The sequence below is a fragment of the Podarcis raffonei genome, chromosome 13 (assembly GCF_027172205.1).
Source record: "Podarcis raffonei isolate rPodRaf1 chromosome 13, rPodRaf1.pri, whole genome shotgun sequence".
Classification (NCBI taxonomy): domain Eukaryota; kingdom Metazoa; phylum Chordata; class Lepidosauria; order Squamata; family Lacertidae; genus Podarcis; species Podarcis raffonei.
The window spans coordinates 36,947,951-36,971,442 of NC_070614.1; the positions used below are offsets into that span (position 1 = coordinate 36,947,951).

Genomic DNA, 23,492 nt, shown 5'->3' on the forward strand with positions numbered 1-23,492 from the left:
GTGGTGCCCCCGCTCCCCAGCAGCTATTAAAATGAAATAAAACAGCGACTGGCAACGTTGCCACTGGTGTGACGAAGATCCAATAGAAACTGAGGAAGCGGAGAATTGCGGCGAAGAGCAGTGAATAGCCCAATGGATGCCGGAAATGTGCGTGAAGCATTGATAAGCGTCTTATTTGGCCAATGACAAGCCAGGTGAGGTGGGGCTTCTTGGTGTGGGCGGCAATAGTTATTTGACATTCATGATGTTTCTGGAATTCCAGCGGCCATTGAGTTGGGCAACGGTTCTTCCAAAAGGGCGCGACTGAAGGAGGAACATACGAAAATTTGACAGACACCAAATTCTCCCAATAGGGGACTGGGGAACCGGGCCGCGTCCTCATTCGACTCTGTAAGGCGGGAGCAACATTTAACAGATACCAGCTTCGCCCAATCGGCTGAGGGGCGAGCCCCCTCACGTGAAAGGCGGGAGTCTTCCCGGCCTAGTCGATCCAATAGCAGGCCGGGAGGGATTTTGAGAGGCATTTCCCTCTGAGCCAATCAAGCCCTGAGCATGCGGGTGGGAAAGCGGGGCAGGCAAGGCTTCGCTCGAGGGGCACAATGGACGCACAACGGGAGGGAGGCGGGAGCTGGCTTTGATTGACGGCCCCGGCCGCCCAACGGCGCGTCGCGGGAACCGGGCCGGGGAGTGACAGGCTTTCAAAGGGGCAAATGGCGCGGGGAAAGGGGAGGGCGCGCGGCGTGATGCGGTCGCAGCAGCGATAGCCGAAGAGAGTGAGAAACAGGAGCGCGCGAGCAGGTAGGTGAGCGGAAGAAAGAATGAAAGGGATCAGAGCGGCGGCGGCGGGGGGGGGGGAGGAATGTCCGTTGGGGGGAGGCCTGGCGCGCGCGCGGGCTTCGGTTGGAAGGGGAGGGATGCGCGCGCGTCCCGGGGGGGGGGCGGTTCTGTGAGGTGAGAGGAGGGAGAAGAGTCTCCCCAGCCCCACTCCCTCCCAATATGTGGGGTGGGGGGGTCCTTTTGCGTGGGGATAAGGTGGTTGTGAGGAGAGGGAAAGCTGAGGTAAAAGCGAGGGCTTTTCCCTCGCAGTCAGGGCGGGCACTCGCCTCGCCTCTCACCTCACTTTTTAATCCTAAATCTTAACTGCCCACCCAAACAAAGACTCGCACGAAAAGGACTCGCCCCAACGCTTGTCTTGTCCTAAGTTCCAATCTTCCTTTTTTTAAAAAAAAGTCTTTTCCCTGAAAGAGACGAAAATGCCCCCCCCCACGTGCCTTCTCCTCTTTCATCTTAAAATGCCACACACACACTCAGGAAAAAATAAGAATACCGAAACACTGGAGGACATCCTCGGCTCCCTATTTCCTTTTTATTTCTTCAGTCTCCCTGAAACACTGAGAAGAAACCCCTCTTCCCCACATTTCCCTGCCTTTCGCCCTGTATTGTGACATCTTTTCTCTCCCCATTTCCAGCCCTAATTACTTTCCTGCCTTCTCACACATATCTAGGACACTCACCTTTTTTCCTCTCCTGCCAACTACAATCTGAAAGGAGGACTAGAAATATAAACAAATGCTGTATTACAGAGCTTTCTGCACTTCTCATGTTGGTGACACACACTTTAGACATGCATCATTTTGTGACACAGCAATTCAGTTTTACTAGCAAACCGGAGGTTAAACTAACCCCTTTCCAGCCCCTGGAAGAGCATGGGGAGCATTCACACAACATACCTACACACTGCAGCTGACACACTTAACGTGTCATAACACAGTCTGGAAAGCTAACCTAACGCCCATGGGCCACAAGCGGCCCACAGGGGTCATTTAACCGGCCCACGAGCCTCCCACGAGCCATCTTCTCGTCGAGTCCCTGCGTGCTGCGCTAAACCAGCACGGCGCGGTGACTCGCTTCTGCTGTGCCGGGAACCGCGTCTGTGCGTGCTCAGACGCCGAAAATTGCGCCTGTGCAGAAGTAGACACTGGAAATTATGTCTGCGCAGAAGCAGACGCTGGAAATTGCTGGAGCAGCCACCCGAAGGCTGGCGGTGGGGCGGAGAGACCTCCTCCCGCCGCCAGCCTTCGGAGCAGCCTTCCGAAGGCTGGCGGTGGGAGGAGGTCTCTCCGCCCCACCGCCAGCCTTCGGAGGATGTCCGAGGACAGTGGGGAAGACGCGCTGCGCTTCCCCGCTGTCCCGGAGATTTCCCTATGGGCTTTCGTCTTGCGAAGGAAGCCCATAGGGAAATTCGTTTTGCGAAGCGCCTCCAAAACGGAAAACCCTTTCGACTAGCGGGTTTTTTGTCTTGCGGGGCACCACTGTAAATCTTTTTTTTACCGGCTTTTTAAAAATTTAAATTGGATTTTTAAAATAAAATGCTTTTGAAGGAAAATACTTTCTAAAAATAGTTTTCTATTTAAGTTACCTTATAGTCCAAAGGCCATTCATCAGGAAATAAGAATTTGTTCTAAGTTTTTTATGTGTGCTAAAACTCAGTCTAAGGTTGTTGTTTTTAAAAAAAATGTTTCACCACATCAGTTAACAAACATGGATACATATGCTATAATGTTATAGTTTTAGTTAAATAAATTGTGGGTGACCTGATGGGATGCCAAAGTCTTCAAAATGGGTAGAATTGAACTTGCACAACAACTTCATAAGCCCATCAAAAAATCTGGGAGAGAGATCCCAGCAGAATTTAGGGATGCCAAAATCATCAATCTCTTTAAAAAAGGTGACAGAACTGATTGCGGAAACTATTGAGGCACCTCTCTATTAGCTGCAGCTGGAAAAATTCTTCCAAGGATCTTAGCAAACCATCTCTTAACAATATCCAAGGTGACCCTTCCTGAGTCCCAAAATGGTTTTCGGCCTTCTATGGGGACAATGGACATGATTTTAACCGCTTGACAGCTTCAAGAAAAATGCAGAGAGCAAAACCAAGCCCTGTATATGGGGTTTATTGACCTGACTAAAGGCTTTTGGCACTAAATCGTAATGCCCTGTGGACTGTCCTTCTGAAAATTGGCTGCCCAGATAAATTTGTGAACATCATTCAGCTCCTCCATGATAATATGACAGCAACAATCACAGATAACAATGGCTCTCAAAGTGAACCACTCACAGTGGGATCAGGTGTTAAACAGGGTTGTGTTATCGCCCCAACTCTGTTCATTATTTTCGTTGCCATGATCTTACACTTAGTCGAAGGGAAACTCCCCACCGGAGTAGAAATCATATATCAAACAGATGGAAAGCTCTTTAATCTGAGCAAGCTGAAATCAAAGAGTAAGGTTACTGTAACTTCGTCATAGAGCTTCAGTATGGTGATGACAATGTAGTGTGTGCATGCTCAGAGGATGACCTCCAAACCATCCTAAATATCTTCACAGAAGCTTATGAAAAGCTTGGCCTATCGCTCAACATCCAAAAAACCAAAGTGCTGCACCAACAAGTACAAAATAACCCCTCTGCAGTGCCACAAATCCAACTCAGTGGTGTAACATTGGAAAATGTCAATCACTTCTCCTACCTAGGCATTTATCTTTCCACAAGGGCTGACATTGATGCCAAAATCCAGCATCGCCTGAGCTCTGCGAGTGCGGCTTTCTCTCAATTGAAGTGCAGAGTGTTTGAGGACCGGGACAATACGCAGGGAAACCAAAATGCTTGTTTACAAAGCTATTGTACTACCAACCTTACTGTATGCTTGTGAAACATGGACCACTTATAAATGTCATCTCCAACTCCTTGAAAGATTCCATCAATGGTGTCTCCGAAAAATTTTACACATCACTTGCGAAGACAGGCGAACTAACACCAGTGTACTGGAAGAAGCAAAGATCACCAGTGTTGAAGCAATGATTCTTCAACATCAACTTCGTTGGACTGATCATGTTGTGCGGATGCCTGATTATCATCTTCCAAAGCAACTACTGTATTCAAAACTTAAAAATGGAAAGTGTAATGCTGGTGGTCAACAAAAGATGTTTAAAAACTGACTCAAGGCAAATTTTAAAAAATGTAGTACAAACACCAACAATTGGGAAAGACTTTCCTGCGAGCACTCCAGTTGGAGAACAGCCTTTACCCAAAGTGTCATGGGCTTTGAAGACACTCGAACTTAGGATGCAAGGGAGAAACGTGCTAAGAGGAAGGTACGCTTGCAAATCCACACCATGATCGACTCCTGCCCGGAAACCAATGTCCCCACTGTGGAAGGACGTGTGGATCCAGAATTGGCCTCCACAGTCACTTATGGACTCATTGTTAAAACCGTGTTATGGAAGACAATCTTACTCGGCTACAAGTGATCACCAAAGAAGAAGATGATTGGTGGATGAAGCTTGGATACCTCAGAAACCCTCTGTTAGTTGCTTGCTTGGCACTTTGAGAGCAATCCTTCACCTCTGTTATGAGCTAGATTCCATGGTTGATGGAGCTCCAAGCCTGCTTTCCAGATAGTCGTCTCTTGCTTTGGATACCTTTCTGAAGCACTGGGAGACAGTACAGTACCTGAGTCAAGAATGAAGTGTCAATCTTTGTGTACTTACTTAAGTGTGTGTGTGTGTGAGAGAGAGAGAGAGAGAGAGAGAATAAATCTGGTAGTCCAAGTTTTCTTTTTTTAGAGATCAGTGATGAGGGGCTGAAAAATTTCCAGTGTTTTTTTGTTGTTATTATTATTATTGCAGAAAAATTCCCATTAGTATACATTAGTAACAATGAATGGATGTCAGTTGCAAATACCATACAATTAAAGTCCAATTTTAAAGTTTTTAGTTTGTTTATTAAATGCAAATAAACATTCTGAATTAGATCATTCTTGAAGGCATCAGGAAATTCTCTGATGCAAATTAACCTAACTCATTTTCTCTCTCCAGAAAATCTACAAATGGGACTTGGTAGCTATTCTACTGTAGCTCTGGCCGACCTTTGCTCAGCATTGACCTGCCTGGGAGTTGCTTCTTCAAAGGCAGAGAGTTGTATCCCTGAACAAAGCAATGAAGTGATTATAGTCTATTTCTAAATGTAGGTCATGACTGCTGTCTGGCACGACATGTAGCGGGCAGTCAATGAGATGACCTCAGGTTCCTTTCTGAGCTGTACTCTGGAGGTCCTCATGTACAACCAGGAAGCTAGTGAGTGACTTAAACTCACATGTTATTTTTGCTTGAAAAATTTCTTATACATAAAGAAGTTAAGTGTCCCACAAAGGCATCAATGCATGTTCCCTTGGTGGAAAAATCCTAAATGGAAAAGTAGCATTTTATATTGGCACATAACAACATGTTCTGTGCAGCATTGTTGGCTGAAAAAAGTTGACATCGGTTCCTAGCTAGCAATCATTGTTCAACCACTTCTCTTTTGGTCTCTTGTTCTTTGGGAACAAGTGTTCCTTTATCAGTGTCCCTGGCCCTCTGGAGAGAATGATACCCAACAGCTTGCATCCCTTTCTGTAAGTAATCCAATGTGCTCTGATTTCAAGAAAGCAAGAAACAGCTGTACTCTGTCACAGCTTCCTAATTTCTCTGTGCCCAAGCACAAATGAGGGAAATTCTTTCCCTTCTTTAAGCCCTCTGCATGTGCCAGAGGATTTGGGGTAGGAATGAGGCAGGCTAGTAAACCAAGCTAATATCTGTAGGCCCCTGGTGAACAATGCCTCTTTCCAGGGAGATCCGTTGGATATTCCCTCTTGTGAGGTTGGATTGATGTTGGCTAAATACATGTAGTGACCCTTGCTATGAGGAGCATATTCCCACAGAAAGTTCTGGACAACTGATGTTCTAGAGTTGACTATAGTATGCAACCATTTTGTGTATCTTGAGAGTAAGTGAGGTTTAGTGATTTCAGAGTTTTTTTGGGTGATAGTTTTTATTGTAGTATGGTTTTGTCGGCTTTTTTAATTGGAAAAAGTTCAGTATTCAGTGTTTACAAGAGGGGCTGTGTAGAAATATAACCTTTGGAAAGTAAAAATATTTGAGTAGGAGGTTTTAAAGCTGATTTTTGGGGTGAGGAGGTAACAGAGATATGAGGTTGGATCGAATAGATTGGAGACAGAATTCCTGGCATGGTGGATTTAATCAAGTCTCTTATATGAGTTCCCACTTAAATAGGGTGGCTTTAATAAGTGTCACATGCAGACTTTTCTGTAAAAAAAAATACTATGATTGCAGTAAGTCCATTAAAAACATGGTTTCGTTAATCACTTTGTTGAATAAAGATTAGCCCAACACAATCTAATTTTGTGGTTTATTACAAATGTAAATAAAGTCTTGCTGAGCTTGTAGTTCAGTTATAATGATTACAGTTTACAGTACATAGCAAAAAAAGTGGTTACTGAGAATGTTATAGTAATGTCATGAGCATATTGGAAAAAGAATAATATGCATTTAAATAAACCTGTGGGCAGATCTGCATGCACATGCATAGGGAAACCAAAGATTTCAGAGAATACAGATGCGGTTTAGGGTCAAAACATGTTTCTACATAATTCATTACCTTCTTTAATCTGAATTTTGGTAACTAGGAGTGGGGATTACGCACTGACTCCAACTTTTCTGTCTGTGTGTGCGCATCTTTGACTCTGTCCCCCTCTCTTGCAGGTAGCACGGCTGAGTACAGCATGGTTCTGGAAGGAAGATGGGTTCTACTCGTGTGACTGCCAAGGAGCTATGTGAAATTGATGATCTAGCTACAACACTAATTCTCGACTCCTACCTCGGCTTTAAGACCCATAAGATGAACGTAAGGTGAGGGCCTAAGGTCTCAAAGACCCAAGAAGATTCCACTTGCAACACAGGGCAAAATTGAAATTGAGGGGGAGTGGTGAGGCTTGGGATTGAGGGGATAAGGAAAGCAGTGTGTTTCAAAGCAAACCCAATTCCTCTCTCTCATCCCTTCAGCCCACTCCCAGCCATCAGAAGAAAGCACCATTTGCGGGAAGCAGTAGAAGCTTTCCGGAAGCGCAAGGACCTAGACATGGCATATCAGGCCTTGATGCAAGGTGGATGGGCCTGCCAGTACTTCGCGAAGCGGAGCCGTCAGCAGGAGGCTGCCTTCAAGACTCATGTACAACTCTTTTACCTCTTTGCTATTTCGGGAGAGGGAGGGTGAGAAAGATGTCAAAATTTGAAAGTGAGCATGGGAGGGATTGTCTTTGCTTCAGATATGTGAAAGAGCCCTTGGGTCGTACTTCACATGAACCTTTACACCAACAGGGATATGGAGTACAGACAGGTCATTAATTAGCAATGATAAACCTCAAAATAGTTCTTCATGACACATACCTGCTGACACTGCCAGGTCAGTTAATCCAGACAACATGCTAAAAATCCATTGTCTCTGTTCATTCCACAAGTGATAACACTGAAATTCTTGATGTACCCCTTCAGTAGTTTTATGTTGCAGTTTCGCTTTTAAATGTGGATTTTAAAAAAAAAGGGCAGTTTTGGCTGTCTGTTCTTCTCTGAAGCACTTTCTCTAATCCCCACTCCCCATCAGATCCTAGAACATGGTTGGTGACAGGGTAGCTCCTGCGACACAGTTCTTTCCCAAGACAGGAAGTGGTATGCTATCTTTGCTGAGAGTGTGTTGGCCACAATCCTCCCCACTGCCTTTATTTCATGGGCAGCCAATGTGGTGTAGTGGTTAAGAGCGGTAGTCACATAATCTGGGGAACCGGGTTCGCGTCTCCGCTCCTCCACATGCAGCTGCTGGGTGACCTTGGGCCAGTCACACTTCTTTGAAGTCTCTCAGCCCCACTCACCTCACAGAGTGTTTGTTGTGGGGGAGGAAGGGAAAGGAGATTGTTAGCCGCTTTGAGACTCCTGAAGGGGAGTGAAAGGCGGGATATCAAATCCAAACTCTTCTTCTTCTTCAACAACAATCTTAGACAACAAATTAAGTATCTATGTTTTTAACAAAACTTCTCCGTGCAAGGCAAGAGATCTAATGAACTGATGGCCAGGAATCAATCAATTTTTTTGCTCCGGCTGAAGAGTCGGAAGACTGTGATAGCTCCTTGGTTCTTAGGAGAAGAATTGGCTAGACTTCTGATGAGGGGGTAAGCAGAAAGCCAGAATTACTAACTAGGAGCCAATTGTTTATCTCTTTTCTACAGATATTTCGTTACCTTCGCATCTTCCTTCCTGAGAGTGGTTTTGCCATCAAGCGTTGTACCCGGTATTCCCTGGAAATAAATGGTGCCCGTGTGGTCGCTACAAAACCATGGTAGGGTGGTGGTGGTTTGACACCCCTTCCATGTAACACCCTTCCACTTGCTAGTATTATGTCACCTTATATGGCTTACAGTAATGATGAAAACATTGAAATGCAATTTATAAATCATAAAAGCAAGAACAAACAATGCAACAGAAAATTAAAATCATCTCAAACCTTCAAGCAATATCAATAGTATTTTAACGCAATTCTAAAAGTTTAAATTAAAACTTTTTTTAGATCCTGGGAAAATAAAAAGCTTTCCAGCTGGCACCAAAAAATCACCCGGATGATCTTTTGGGCTAGTAGTTGCCCCAGCTGACAAAGTGTCAAAGTGACTTAAGCAGATGTGCAGCGCAAGGAGCCCAGGGGCACCCCACTCCATCCAATGAAATCCTAAACTCTTAGTAAACTAAATAGAGCAATAAACAAAAATGCAGGTAGAATGCAAGCAGGGGTGTAGAAACTTTCCAGTGTTTTGCACTGTTTGTAACATGTATGACTATCTCCCTCTTGGACAGAGGTTGTTGGTGTGCTGGAGGCTCAATGAGCTGTTGATTCCCTGGGAACAAGTTCTCAAAAAGGCCCTACAGTGGTATCTTGGGTTACATACGCTTCAGGTTACAGACTCAGAATTAGTACCTCATGTTAAGAACCCAGAAATAGTACCTCGGGTTAAGAACTTTGGTTCAGGTTGAGAACAGAAATAGTGTGGAAATGGCGCAGCGGGAGGCCCCATTAGCTAAAGTGGTGCTTCAGGTTAAGAACAGTTTCAGGTTAAGAACGGACCTCCGGAGCCAATTAAGTACGTAATCAGAGGTACCACTGTATTCCCACTCTATAATGCAGGGAACTAATATTCAGTAAAGTGAACTTAAATTTACCCACCATCCTCACCTACTGTACACTTATGGGGAGCATGACAGCTGATCTGTGATGCTTGTGTCTTTCTCCCTGCCTATAAGGAAAAAGAATGACAAACTGGAGCTCCTGGAGGGTTATATTACAGAGCTAACGGAGCCAGACGAGAGTCTCCTGCGGACTGGTGAAAATGACTTCAGCATCATGTATTCCACACGCAAACAGTGTGCCCAGCTATGGCTGGGGCCTGCAGCCTTCATTAATCATGGTATGTGGAAATGTGCAGCTGGTCCTGGCTCTGCCTCTGAATCGTTGTTCCATAGATCTTCTCATAACTTCTGCACCTCCCAGAGTTCTAGTGCCGTACAGCCCTTTGACTCAATCTCTGCATTAAGTTTTTCTATTAATTTTACTGTTCATGTGGGCATACAATGTAGAGTATGAATTACCATAATCTATCTGATGTGGGTAGGGGAATGAGGAACCAGGACCCCTGCTGTATTAGCAGTTCTCTACATTTTGTTTAGGCAACATGGCTGCTTTTCTGCTATTCTAATTATAATACCAAGGTCTCCATGAGTGTTATTGAAAGCAGTAAATAAATGTGCAAAGGTCCAAGTAGCTTCTACAGACATGGCATAGTGTCATCCATTTAGATCCATCATAGTTGCTTTCCAGTGTGCATGAAACATACCATAACTGCTGGATGTGATTTATGTGCAGGTATAGCAGGGCCCAGATTAACACCAGAAAGTCCCTTTCAGTATGGAATGAAATTGCAACAAATTCTTTTTTAAAAATACTTTTACTGAAGAAAACAATTAAACCAATGTATGTCCATAGAGTATCTAATTATAATGCAAATTAAAATATTGAATTCAAAGGTGTCTGTTTAACTGCCTAAATCAGAAAGAACAGATATTCAATTCTTTCAGTTGAGTTTATCAAACTTCCATGTGTTTGTCTTGGAAGACAACACTTTTTGTTTCATAATTGTTTTTAAATTTTTCAATAAAGTTTGTAAAAGCAAACAAAAAAACCAATAACCAATCTTAGCAGCTTGTGGGACCCATCAGAAACCAATTCATAATAGAGAGGAGTTTCCAGTACTCCTTCCAAGCTGCTTGTAAAAGGTTCCTTTTTCTAAATCTGGTGCATAATTTGATTTTTAGTATACACGTCCTAAGGATTCTGTCTATTTTGGCGAGTACAGGAAGAATGTAAGGAGGATGGGGAATGAGTACCAAGATAAGTGGGGTGTAGGAACAGGTTTGCTTAAGATGTTATATGTATTTTTAATTAGCTTTCAAGTTGGTAGGATTTTTGTTGGAATTAATTGAAAAGTGAAGGAATTGGTCATTCCAGTGAAGTCTAGGGTGCAATCAGTTGGTACATTCCATAGGAAACTGACTTATAGCAGTCAGACTATTTGATCATTGGTCCCAGCATTGTCTACTCTGACAACAGCTCTCCAGAGTTCTTCCCACCATCTACTACCTGGTCCTTCCAACTGGAGGTACCAGGGACTGAACCTGGAACTTTCACTGAGCTATGTTGGGTCCCTTCATTAAAAAGCCAGTAAGAATTAGTTTTTTAGATTGCTTATTTTAACACCCCATTTATGTGACCTTGAATGGAAACTTCTTTCCCCTCCCCCAAGCGTTGTTAATGGCTGAAAAGCCTATCCTTTTCTGGACTTCAGGTAACTAAGATCATGTGATCACTGAAACGGGATTTAGCTCACTGTAGAAGGCAAGAAAAATCCTACGCAGTGTACTTGAAAGTCTCCTCCCTCTCTGAAGCACATTGTTTTGTTCAGCTCCCCATTCCCCAGAGGCTTTGGGATTTCAGCAGGAGCATCAAGCTAGTCTTCACAACCTTAGAAGGTTAGAAAGCTTAGAAACTTGCCTTCAGAAAAAAGTGAGAGCGCTTATTGGGGTACTATGTTTAGACCCCACACCTGCCAGGGCGTGATTTGAGGGCACACGATGCAGTCACCCTCCTGAAGCGAAGCAGCTTTCAGTGTGACTGGTACATGGATTGGTGTCTGGCTGGGAACTTAATGCTGCCGTGTTATTTCTTGACGGAAGGCGACTGGAAGGAAGTTAGGTTATTAGTGAAATGATAATTTACCCCAACTTGTAATTGCTTTGAGAGAAAGCAGGATGCATTGTTGAAAAGCAGCAGCATACCTTTTGTCTTCTAGCCTGTTGCTGAAATGTAAATAGTGTCTGAACAAGTGGACTATCTTTATAACTTGTCTCTGCTTTTTTTTGAAAATCTCACTCCACTACTGCCTATCCCCCATATAATTTGCCCCTCACTGTGGAACCTCTCAGACTGCAGGCCCAATTGTAAGGTAAGTCATTTTGGCTTATGGCTAGTAGAGGTGGCACTCCTTGTTTAAAATGCTGAGGCTTTGCATTTGGGACAAGCCACACAAACTCATTCCTAGAACTTATTTATTACTGTGGTGTGTGCTTTGGGTGTAGGATATGTTGGAAGAGGTTGAAAAAGGAAGCAAGTAATACCTTGTAAATATTTGGGAGAGGAAGGAAGCTGTATGACTTACAAAAGTTCCCCCTGCTGAGTCCTGGCAGTTTCTCTCCTACTGCTTCTCCCACCCAGTTTCTCTTCTACTACTTCTCAGGATGCTGAGTTTCAGCCATTGCTTCACCATCATAAAGGCTAGAAGCATGACCCTCATTCCCCATAGTTCAGGTCTTAATTTCTTTGCCTCTTTTCATACTAGCGTGCTGTTTCTGAGAAGTGCCTAGAAGCCCAGTGTCAGGAATTTCTGTGTCTGCAAATAGAGTCTTGTGAAAATAAGAGCTGGGTCACTTGGGATTTTTGAGAGGGAGGAAAGAGGAGGAGTCTGCTTGTTGTCTCCCTCCACACACCCCCGGAGAGCATCCTGAACCTCTACATTTCTGGGGTTTTTTTCCTGTTTCCTGCTGTTCCTTCCCCTTGTACATTGTTTGTCTCTGTACTGCAGTTTGTCCCAATGGATGGGAACACTGCCTGCGTCAAGGTGCTGCGGGACATTGAGCCAGATGATGAGATCACATGCTTCTATGGAGACGGCTTCTTTGGAGAGGACAATGAGTTGTGCGAATGCTACACTTGTGAAAGGTGAAGGCTGTGGGCAGTGAAGTCTTAAGGAATCTCAGCTGGGGAATGGGTGGTATTTCTAGTGGTTTGATACTATTACCGTGCCTGTGAGTTGCAGACTGTCCAACTGCTCAGGTACAGAGAAGCTCCATCCTCAAGGGATAGGAGCGCTCCTGGGGTTGGTTGCTAGGTAGCACAGTTTGGATGGCAGCTATTTCCTCCTGGGCCGTCACATAACCTTTTAAAGAGCAACAGCAGCACCTAAGGATTGGGGGAGGATATTATACATACTCTTCCACAGGAGATCAGTGAATGATCTCATTTGTCTCCTGTCCCTTTTTCCTTCCTCCTTCCATAAAAGCCTATAATGGCTGCTATGTCTTGATTTTCTCTTATTGTTGGTTTTCTTGTAAAACCAGGCTTCAAGGGTGTGGGTGTACATTTATACACATACATACAAGCCAGAGTGAACTGCTTAGTAAATGCAGAGCTCCATTATTGTGCAGTTACACACCTCACCCATTTATCAACTGTTTCCTCTTTCAGGAAGGGGGAAGGAGCCTACCGCCTCCTGAATCAAACACCTCCACAATCTACCTCAATCAATGATAACTATCTGCTCAGAGAGACAGATGGCCGTCTACAGCGGTGGAAACGTCCGTCATACAAGCTGGCCCGACTCAGTGTGAAAGTGGGATGCAAGGCCCGGCGCAGGAAAGCAAAAATACATGGTGAGATGTATAAGGGTTGACTTGCTGAAACAAGATTTTGTGGGTTGCAGTTCTGTAAGGTAACATGTGGCTTGAGCATCTGCTCAATGTAGCCTTGCAAAAGAGATGAGCCTGCTAGTTTGCACCCATTTTCTCCCTCCCATGCCTCATCAAATTCAGCACAAGAAAAATTACTCTAGTGCTATTACAGTGAGCTGTGTGGTGAGGAAAAAGAGTAGCGCTTTCCCCTGAGTTGAAGTGGTGTTAATAAATCTTCTTTGGTAGACACATGTTTCACATCCACACGTTCTGTGAGTCTCATGAATTAGGGCCTTTAGACAGTGGCAATAATGCATCTTAGTAGATTTACCCAGCAACTAAACATTCACACAGGTTTTTTAAATGGGGTGCTTTGTGTGTGTGTGTGTGTGTGTGTGTGTACACACACACACACACACATATACACACACACACACACACACACACACACACACGGAGAATCAAAATATACAGTTGCAACACTTCAATGGGGAACAGCTAATGATGTGTATATTTTGGCAGTGGGGAATAGCTCAGCAACAATATACACATTTTTTTTGGTTTGGGAGAATTAGCTAAGTATTCATGACTAAGCTAACACACACACATGACATACATACAAGAAGGAGCAAGGATACAGGGTGTAAGAGGAGGAGTGAGAAACTGGAGGTGCACTAGCCTGCTCTTTCTCTCTGGGCCCACTTGTCAGAGCAGGTCTCAGTAATGCATAACTGGGCAGGGAGTACCAGGAGGTGGCTTCTAAAACAGTCACACACAGCACTGAAGATAGGAAGAGGGAGCAAATGTGGAGGCTACATTTTGTAGAGGAAAGATCTCCAGATTATAGTATATGTAGCAAGAAATAAATTTCCCAGCCTTGGTAGACAATCCTGAAGAAGTGGAACTGGGGCATATAGCTCCTGGATTAGGTAGGAAATAAAGGGACAAACAGACAAGCCAGAACCCTGAAAAGGGACTTCTGAGCAGCTGGCACCAGAATCTCTACTTCAGCAAGCAGGGATCCAAAGAAGCAGGAACCAGGAGAGACTTGAAAAAGCATTGAGCAGCTGCACCAAATAGGGAACCTGGGAGGCAGCAAAGGAAAAGCATGGGGAGATAACAGTCAGACCCTGGCAGGCAGCAAGAGTGATTTCAGCAAGTCAAGGTGACCATGTAGTACCAGAAGTATCTGTGAAGCCTAGAGTTTATATACCCTCAAAAACAAGAGTTTCAGAGCAACTGCAATTCATGGATTTTGTTTTGCAGAGACAAGTGGTGACACTCACTCTTCAGCTAGTTTTAATTAGTGGTCACATTTCCAGAGGGGGCCCCTATTGTAATGATAGCTGATGGTATTGTATTGCCCAAACCCATGTACTGTGCATATGACTTGCAGCATCACCTCTACTGAGGTGTCCAATTTAACTCTTAAAGGTACTTTTCTCTTCAGGCAAAGGGTCCAGTGGCACCACTGCTTAAATAGGTTACAGCTTGGGATGGATGGTGTGGTGGGGAGCATTGCTCTTAGGGCTGACCTCCCTTCTCTTCCTCCAGCTGCTCTCCGCAGATCCGCCTTTCGTTGGTACCTGAGGATACTAAAGCCTTTATGTATCCCCCTGCACAACTGCTTGGGCTGCACAGCACGTAGCTGCAAGCTCAGTAAGCAGCCACTGGTGCATCTGCAACGCTGCCCTCCTTCCATGTTCCCTGCATCACATCTCCGCCGCTCTTCGCGCAGGAAGAGCAGCCACTTTGAGACCCAGCAAAGCTTCTTCTTCACAAGGACGTACAATAGATCTGAGAGCCCGAGCTGGGCAGACCAGAGCGACTTGGTGGTGAATCTTGGCAAGAGAGTTCCCCTGCACTGGGAAGGCTTGCGCAGAGAAGCGGTGCGTGGGATTGGTGAGAGAGAACCACATAGCAGCAACGGGGAGCTTAGCCAGGGGGCTGAGGAGCACTACACAGGAGATGTGAAGAACCCCGCTGAGATCATGGGGTCTCGTGGCTCAGGATTTGGGGAACTATACTCAGGGGACCAAGAGATCCTTGGCTCTACAGGCTCTTCCTCCTCCGGCCAGGTCTTATGCAGAACAAGGAGCATGACCCGACGCCAAACTTGGGATTTGCCCAAACCCCAAGTCTCACTATCAGCAGTAGACCCCAAACTTTCCCAGTATGCTCATGTCCGCTTGGAGACCCCCCTCTTTAGAGGCAGGCAGTACTGGCAGCAGCCCCCTCCAGACAAGGGAAAGGAGGAGCCGACAGAGGAGCAGCATCCCCCAAAGCAAATTGTTTCCTTTCCCCCTTTTGTGCCACCCAAGCGGTTTCGACTGGTCGTAAGCCACGGCTCCATCAACCTTGAAGTGGCCTCCAACTCCTGTGAGGAGTTATCTTGATCTGGCTGGTCTCCAGGTCCTGCAAAGGCTCCCTCAGCTGCTTGCAGAAGCTTGATCCTTGATAAGCCAGGGCAAAACCCACCAACCAGAATTTGCCTGAAAGCATCTGTTGACTTTTTCATCTTTGTCCCAATCACCTTGTATGGGGGTGAGAAGCCATCGCTTTTGTTCTGTTGTGATGCTCACAAAGGGCTCAAGGATATATCGGTGCTAACAACACCATCCTGTGTTCCATTTCCTCTCGTTCTAAAGCAGATTTACTTTCCGTTTTTCCTCTTTCCGGGGTGCTCCCTCCATCACACTTGTACTCTCACTTTCCTTTTTAGAAGCACCCTCCACAACCAGGCCAAACCTTGATCCATTACCCCTGAAACTTAAGCCATATAGCAGGCTGCATGGATGTCTGGGATTGACTCTCCCTGTCATCTTACCGTGGAACTCCGCTTGCTTTCTCCCAGGCTCCTTTCACCTTTTGACTCCAGGTATCCCAATGCTCTAGTTTGTAGCAGTTCAACCATGGAACTACAGACACACATGGTGCTTTTGCTGTTTGTTGCCCCTAAGGAGGTTGTGAGGCTGGTGAGAGTGAAATGACTGGCGGGTAAAGGAAGCCTACATCTAATCAGGGAAGCCTCTTTGTAAGAAAACCAGCAACCAGAAGTGCACATGCGCATGCAACCCATGCCTATTCAGCCCATTTAGCCTGATGACTGCTCTTTGCTTAAACAAGTTTATCTAGGGAATTACTCTTTCTTCTCTCCTCTTTCTCACTTTCTACCCCCCTCCCCCAAACTGCTTTTTAGGTGCCTACTGTTACAAGATATCCAATTTTCTAGTTTTTAAAGCTACTTTTGTATTAGGTCTGTCTTGTCTCTTCTCCCTGCTGGGGCTTTTCATTGAATGTGTACTTGGGCTTTTTACACTGTTACTGACCTTTAAGGTATTCATGTTTTTATACTTAGATATGGCTGAGGTTAAATGGTTTTTTAAGAATACCAGTGAGTTTGATAATTTTATGCAAATATTTCACACTGTAGTCAAGTGGTAGAGAATGAAATAATTGAACTTTCCTAGCTCTGATCAGAGGATTCTTTGGCTCAGGGGCATTGTGATAAAGGACCTTCCTTCTGTGAGGTGCTGGCTTGGACTGGATAAATGGTTCTTACTCATCTAGTAGTGGTTGGGTTCTGTTCAAATGTCATTGCAGTACAGTAAATAGATTGTCTGCATTTTTGACCTGTGGTCCTGTCTGGCAGTTCTTGGGATTTCCAGCCTCTTTCTGAGCTACGTTCAGCGGGGTACTTAGAAATCTAGTTGAAGATTAGCTGAAGATGAGAAGCCAACAGGTGGGCTGTATTGCAGCCAGTCTTTTTTGGAGAATGCTTGCTTCATTTTGCAACCATTTTCATAGTGAGATTTATGGTGTTGACTTTGGAAAATCCATAGCCAGGAATCAGCAGGACCTGCTTTAACTTTCTCTTTTCTCCCTTCTATGTCAGTTTTGTTTCCAACTTGGTGCATTTCAGTCTTAATGCCTTCTCCATATAGCTTCTGAAAGAGACAGGTGTGCATCTGTGAGTCACTGCTGTTTAAGGCTGCAATTCTATGCACACTTGGGAGTAAATCCTTTTAATTTGGTGAGAGTTCCTTCTGTGGATAGCATCTGTCTTCTGGATGAGTTTTTGAGCTCTGAAACAGAGAAATCTGTTTTTAGAGCTGCTTCTAGAGTTTTGCTTGGTATCTGTGTTGGATATATATTATAATCCAGACCTTCTGTTTTTAATAGTTCTGCCAAGTACCAGTACTGATTTTTTTCTTAAAAAGTGATATTTAGGCATTTGTAGGTAAGAGTTTCAAAAGCACAACTGCAGCTAGAAGGAGCTGTAGCTGCTCATTCTGTCACAATAAGGAAATTGTATTTATAGTGCAGGGATAATATTTTGAACTTGGTTGTGTGAGTGTGAGGACTTAGCTGTGGAGAAGGGTATTTTCCTTCACAACGAAAAGGCTGAAAATCCACAGACTTTCAGTCATGAGCATTTTCATTAATGGATCTGAGAGGGAGTCCATTATCTGTGTTGTGGAGAATGTTGGTAGATGCTTGCAACTGCATATTCATGTGAAGGCATGGTAGTTTTGTTAAATAAACAAAAACATAAGAGAAACTTGCACAACTAGGTAACATAAACAACACTCTCTTTCATATACCCTCTTTATGCTGGTAATTTGAGCTGTTTCCGCCATCATTCATATTAATCTGCAAAGTTGCCTTTGTGCACATTCTCTATTCCACTCAACTTGAACTTCACATATGTATATACAAAGTATAGCTGAAAAGTGTCGGTCTGTCAAAGCACACTGATAGTGTGTTGCTCATTAAAACAGTTGATATACAGCTGAAATTGCACATCTTTTCCTGCTCTCTCCAGTTCACTTTATGTATGTTAATACATATTTCAGACATTTCCCCCCATAACTTCTCTAGTTGTTTAATACCAGTTTTGTTTGTTGTGGACAAACAATCCCAGTAACTACCTGCCTTCTCAGTAGTCACGCCCACCCTGTGGAACGCCCTCCTGTTAAATGTCAAGGAAATAAACAACTATCTGACTTTTAGGAGACATCTGAAGGCAACTCAGTCAGATGGGCAGCTAATAAATTATTATCATCATCCTTATCCTTATCCTTAATTGTTTAGGTACAGTGACTTGTGGTGCAAGTTATGTGGTTTATGGTGCTCATTTTGTGCTGATATGTGATTCTGTGCCAATAGTCTTGACCCAAATTTTCACGTTACTATGAGATAGTAATCTTCATGTTTGGAGAAAGAGTATGCTTCATCAGAACAAACTACCAAACATTTACAGTAATAATATTGAGGAATATTACGAGGTGTGCATTTTCACTTGTATATCACTGTTTGTGCTAAAAGGTGATCTTTTTTCCTGCCCCCTGCAGCTGATTTTGGCCCTTGCTGCTGGGAGCGCCCATGCTTCTTTCCCTGTCTGCTACTCTTGTCAGTTTGTGTTGTTCCATGTTTGTTAATAGTAGCGGATTAGTGCACAGGTAGTACTGCTGGGGTGGGGTGAGGTGGGGTGGGGTGGGGAAAGAGAACCGAAGGGGGTGAGATGATCAAGGGCTTTGTGTTAGGGAAAGGTTTGGGGTGGGAAGGGTGGATGTTGCTAGCCAGGACACTGAATGCTCCTGTTGAAGGACAGGCTGGGGCTCAGTCTTCACCTGTTGGTGCCTCGTGTTTACCCATCTTTTAAGGTGGATTTACTCTTTAAGCTACCTCGCTTTGAGAGGGGGAGCATCAAGTCATCCCTTTAGGCTCTGTCTCTGATCTTCTTTGCTTTCAGTCCTGTGTCTGTTGAGTCTTTTCTCCATGGCTTTCACATGGGTGGAGGGTTGCTTGCCTTTAAACCTCAGAGTGGTGAACCCAGTTTTCTTTGACTCTTGCATCCCATCTTAAACAGCTTCTCTGTCTCATTCCCATAAAAAACTTTGTCATAGCCAGCCCTTGTCATTCTGCCTCTGCATACTTCGCTCTCCACACACACCCCGACACACCCTTGTATGTTAGCATTGCTTCTTCCATCCTCTGTAAGGTTTATAACACATGCTTTTGGCCTGGAGCCAATCTGTCGTCTTTTCAAAAGAAGACCCCACCTCCCCTAAAATTGTGCTCAGGGAGGTGTCAAGGCACCTTGACCCTTGCCAGGAATGGAGGATGAATAAACTGTGTGAACTGCCCTGAAATCTTTTGATGAAGGGCAGTATATAAATTTAATAAATAAACAAGCTAGGCACTGGGAAAGGTCTCTGGATGGCCGGGTTCCTCAGGGAGTAGTGGGGTGGAGGGCTTTAGAATATCACCATCTGCTCCAATATTTGCAGTTTTGAACTGCAGTGTGTCATTTATAGAACTTAACTCTTGTGGCTGCTAACTCCAGCTCAAAATCTCATTTATAAGGGAATGGATTACTCATGCCATAGTATACAGCAACTAAAGTGAAGCATATGTCGCTGCTCTACCTGCCTCCTAATTTCCCCAATGCTTTTTAGGGCTTTTCCAGCACTTGTTCGTTTACTTTAGCATTAGAGTTTTTTATAATGAACTTGGGCAAGTCTGGATTTTTTTTATTTTCACAGGAAAGAAGATGCTGGAGTGTATTCAACAGGGCTGTATGTACTTTGCAATAAAACAAATATCTAGGCCAACATAAACCAAACTCTGAACCTGTATAAATTGTGAAGATCCCGTTTTCCTACTGTTACTTTGTTTCTGTTTTGTTGGTCTGGACTGTGTACGGTCACTGGAAATTTTGAATAGGCTCCCTCCCACCCACTCCACCTTTCTGGTTTTTGATACTTCACATACTTTCAAACCTGTCATCACAGCCTTAAGGGCTAGAAACTTCCATGGAAGAGTTCAGCTTGGCTTGCACCCAGTCTCAGATTTGGCATGTGCAGGATGATGGTGGAACATGTACAGTCCTGGCTTAGGAATTGGGAGTGGGTGGGGGAGGAAGGGGGCCTTTTTAATAGTGCTATATTGGAGAGGGTGGTTGGAGGGTGCTCTTGACTCCAGGAGTGGGAAGCTTGAGGCCTCAGGGTAGTTCCTATCCCCGTGATCAGGCCGGTATCCTGTAGGGGCGTGAAGGCAGAAGCTTGTGGTTTTGTATTTTTCATGGTGTGTGTATGTGTGTATTAGGGGAGCGTAATACTTTTTAAAATACTTGATTGGAATAAAGTCTTTTAAAGCTATTCCTCTGTCTTGGTGATGTGGCACTTAGTGCATGAGCAGGTCATTTGCAAGAGGAGATTGTAGTTGCATTTGCTGTTAACAGTTGTTTGCAGAGTATTGGATCATTTCAAAAGGCATGGTTCATTTGTCTTAAGCCTGGCATTCTCCAAGGGTAAAATAAATAAATGCTTTTCTAAAAAATGGACTGGTTGATCAATGGAAGATCAATAAATGCTTTTAAAAAAACCAAGAAAATGGACCCAGTAAACTGAGTTTGAATGGCAAGAACTAGCAGGCTTGGCGTACTACTTCCCTACTTCCAGAAAACCCTGTAACTCTTAAGCACCTTTCAGTTTGCGGGCAACGGTACGCTGGTTACAAGCCCAACAGCACCAGACTCTTCTGCATTCAAATGAAAGAGGGGGAAAAGATAAAAATGGAAATGAGAAAAGCATCTTAAAATAAATTACCAGTCATCTCACCACTTGCATCATTACTCCGTAAAATTCTAAGAAGCTTGGACTCTAAAAGCTTGGACTTTTCCCTAGTTTATAGGTATATGATTGTTCTATGTGCAGCCAAGGAAGTATCTTCGCCTGCCTAGCTCAGCTGTGAGCAACAGTTTCTTTTGGCAACTAAGGCTGCTATATGAAGCAGTCCTTGATGACTTCTTAGTCCCAGGTCATAGGAACTGTCATTTCAAGTTAGGAATAGCAGAGTCGAGAGAGGTAGTTGCTTGCAGCATCTGAACTGTCCCCTCCATTTGGCTATTTACCGCCAACTCTCCTGATGCAAGGAGGAGAGGGAGGGGAAGACAATGTCAGATGCTGCCTTTTGCATTGTTTGGGATAGTTCTGTTTTTTAAATGCTTGGTTTGCAGACACCATATTTACATTTGATATGAGCTTCTTTGAGCGCTGCAGTTGAAAAGTGAAACATAAATCTTTGACATAGGTAAGTAAATAAATAGAAACCTAGTCCACTCCTAGCATGGCTTATATTTTAACACTTGCTGGATCCAGGAGTTCAGGAGGCTTGATTCAATTCTAACACTTGCTGGATCCAGAGATTATAAGCTGTCTGGCACTCACAAACTCATAACAATGCAAATATTTCTGATGCCTTTTCAGCTTTCAGGTTTTAAATAAAATGCGCACCTGTAATACAAACAGCCCTGTTATCCCAGAGTAGTCCAGTAGAGGGTGTCGTTGGACCATTTGAAAAACTGTTTAGCTTTTCTTTGTTTCATGTACAAAAGTACATCTGCTGCCAGAGAAGAGGTCTTTCTTCTGCACCAAAGCATCTTGTGATTTTTTTTGTTAACGACTGAAATTTGTAACCACACAATATGTGATTGGGAAAATGACAAGGCAGGCATTTTATATTGGATGCTACCTAAACTACAACAAAAACACACTAAGTTAAGCACTTTTTTATTTGTATAAGAAAGAAATAGTCCATACTTATGAGACACAATAACTACCATGTATCTTGTGGCTCTGATTCAGTCTGGATAAGCGGAATTCCATTTTTGTGTGTTAATTTGGCTATGAAAAAGGTGGGGGTTCACTTTAAATGGAATTTGTGGGGAACTGGAATGGAGTCCAGCTGCTGTAGGCTCTTTCTCTCAGCCCAACACCCATATGTGGATCTTTCTCTGCTTTTAAATAACATATACATATGTAATACAGTCGACTCTCAACTAACACGTGGGTTACATTCCCGGGATAGAGCATAAAGTCAAAATTGCAGAGTCAAAAAACATTCTCCGACCACTGTAACAGATGTCACAGCTTTTGACCACTGGCTAGCTCCCCATGACACCTGACATCCACATTTGTGATTGTGTGGATAAAATAAGCAGTGCTTGTACACATGAAGCAGCCTTAACATGTTTGACCCCAGAACTCGGGGCATATGCAGCATCTCTGTAAAGTCTTGCCTACCGACCCTCCCTGACTTTGTCATGGGCCAGTGTTGCATAGACACAAGGTTGGGGGACACTGGCAGGAGGAGCTGCTCGCTTGGTCCTTAGTGAGTTGTGGTTCAATACAGCGTAGGAGACTTCAGCAGGGTCTGCTTCTCGGTAAGGTTCTGGGGCCTACAGGGTTGGTCAAAAAAAGAGAAGAGATTAAGCTAGCAATCCAGGGGTCGATGATCTGTGCCCCTCCACATCATGCTGGACTACAACTTCCATCATCCTGACTATTGTCCATGGTGCTTAGGGCTGTCAGAGGTTGGAGTCAGGCAGCATCAAAAAAGGGACCCATTGCATATCCGTGATGTAATCGTAGATTAAGTTACAAGAGACTCCGTGCCACTGACCATTATTTATTTACTAGGGGAAAGTGCCTGGCATTGCCAGGGAATTCTTAGAAACAAACCAAAGATTTTTAAATGGACAATATAATTTGTTAGTTTTAAGGCTGTGTAGAGGCCCCAACCTGATCCAAATCTAGCCCTGAATCAATATGTAGGAGGGGCGAATGTTTAGGTTTTTAAGAAGGGGGATGTGGGAATGAAACACTGCACCTCCTTTCTCCCTCCCACCCACACCTGGAACAAGAGGGTTCAGTCCTGCTTTGTGCCTGGTATCTCAGTGTTGTTGAAAACTAATTCCTCCGGCTGAGGAACTGTCATGCCCAGTTTGGCAGTGATACCTCAAGGGGTGTCTGAATGCATAGAGCGCAGGCAGACAAACTACTTTCCAAAATGCATAGTAGATTGAGCACAGCCACAAAGACAGCTTTGAAATTTAATATTAGGAATCATGCTGAGTGAGACACGAGTCCAGCCTTCTACCATAGCTGTCAAGCGTCCCTTATTTGAAGGAACAGTCCCTTATTCCAGCGCCATGTCCCGCTGCTGTCCCTTATTGATGGATGTCCCTTAAATGTCCCTTAAATGATGTCCCTTAAATTTCAAAGGAAGCAGCTCCTCTCCCTCCCTCCCTGCCGGCCAGGGAGGAGGGAGGCTCCAACTATGTTGGTCACCCAATAAGAAGTCTAAGAACGACTGGGGGGTAGAGCTTGCATGCCTTGTGTGTGGCTAGTTAATGTAAGCTGGGGGGGGGTTGAATGCTGGACGCCATTTTGTTGCACGTGCTGCTGCAAACTCTGCAGTGCAAAGCCAGGCCAGGGAGCCATCTTAAGTTGAGGCTGCATAGGCCTTGTGGTGCATGTGATTCAGATTCTATTCAGTTGAACCTCTGGTTACAAAGTTGGTTGGACAGTGTTCTCGAAGCTACCAGCATGAGTTTGACCAGACTGCAGGAGGACAGGAAGACTGGAGTGCCTGGAACAGGTGAGGCTGCAGGTCCCTTATTTTGGCTGCTGGTCCCTTATTTTCAAGGCTGCTGGTCCCTTATTTTCAAATCTGTAAGTTGACAGCTATGCCTTCTACAGCCTGTCCTCCAAA

At 44.4% G+C, this 23,492-nt stretch overlaps 2 protein-coding genes across 11 annotated transcripts in view; one reads left to right on the forward strand and one right to left on the reverse strand.

Moving 5' to 3' along the window:
• On the forward strand, positions 1–20,095 carry KMT5C (lysine methyltransferase 5C). 10 transcript variants are annotated; one of them, XM_053363090.1, is made up of 10 exons: positions 263–390; positions 4,875–5,132; positions 6,597–6,743; positions 6,897–7,062; positions 8,114–8,223; positions 9,177–9,340; positions 11,412–11,431; positions 12,068–12,204; positions 12,730–12,914; positions 14,487–20,095. In XM_053363090.1, exons 3-10 carry the CDS (start codon positions 6,634–6,636, stop codon positions 15,326–15,328), a joined length of 1,734 nt encoding a protein of 577 aa, XP_053219065.1. In that variant the 5' UTR covers positions 263–390; positions 4,875–5,132; positions 6,597–6,633; the 3' UTR covers positions 15,329–20,095. The 10 variants fall into 10 exon arrangements, with proteins under 10 accessions (XP_053219072.1, XP_053219065.1, XP_053219071.1 ...); XM_053363089.1 differs by lacking the exon at positions 263–390 and adding an exon at positions 423–802; XM_053363088.1 differs by lacking the exon at positions 263–390 and adding an exon at positions 423–798.
• LOC128400687 (immunoglobulin superfamily member 1-like) overlaps positions 19,632–23,492 on the reverse strand; it is a 13,618-nt gene continuing 9,757 nt past the window's right edge. Inside the window, exon 8 of the mRNA XM_053363100.1 lies at positions 19,632–22,176. Within this exon, the coding sequence (XP_053219075.1) occupies positions 22,018–22,176 (159 nt within the window). The 3' untranslated portion in view covers positions 19,632–22,017. The remainder of the gene's footprint in view (positions 22,177–23,492) is intronic.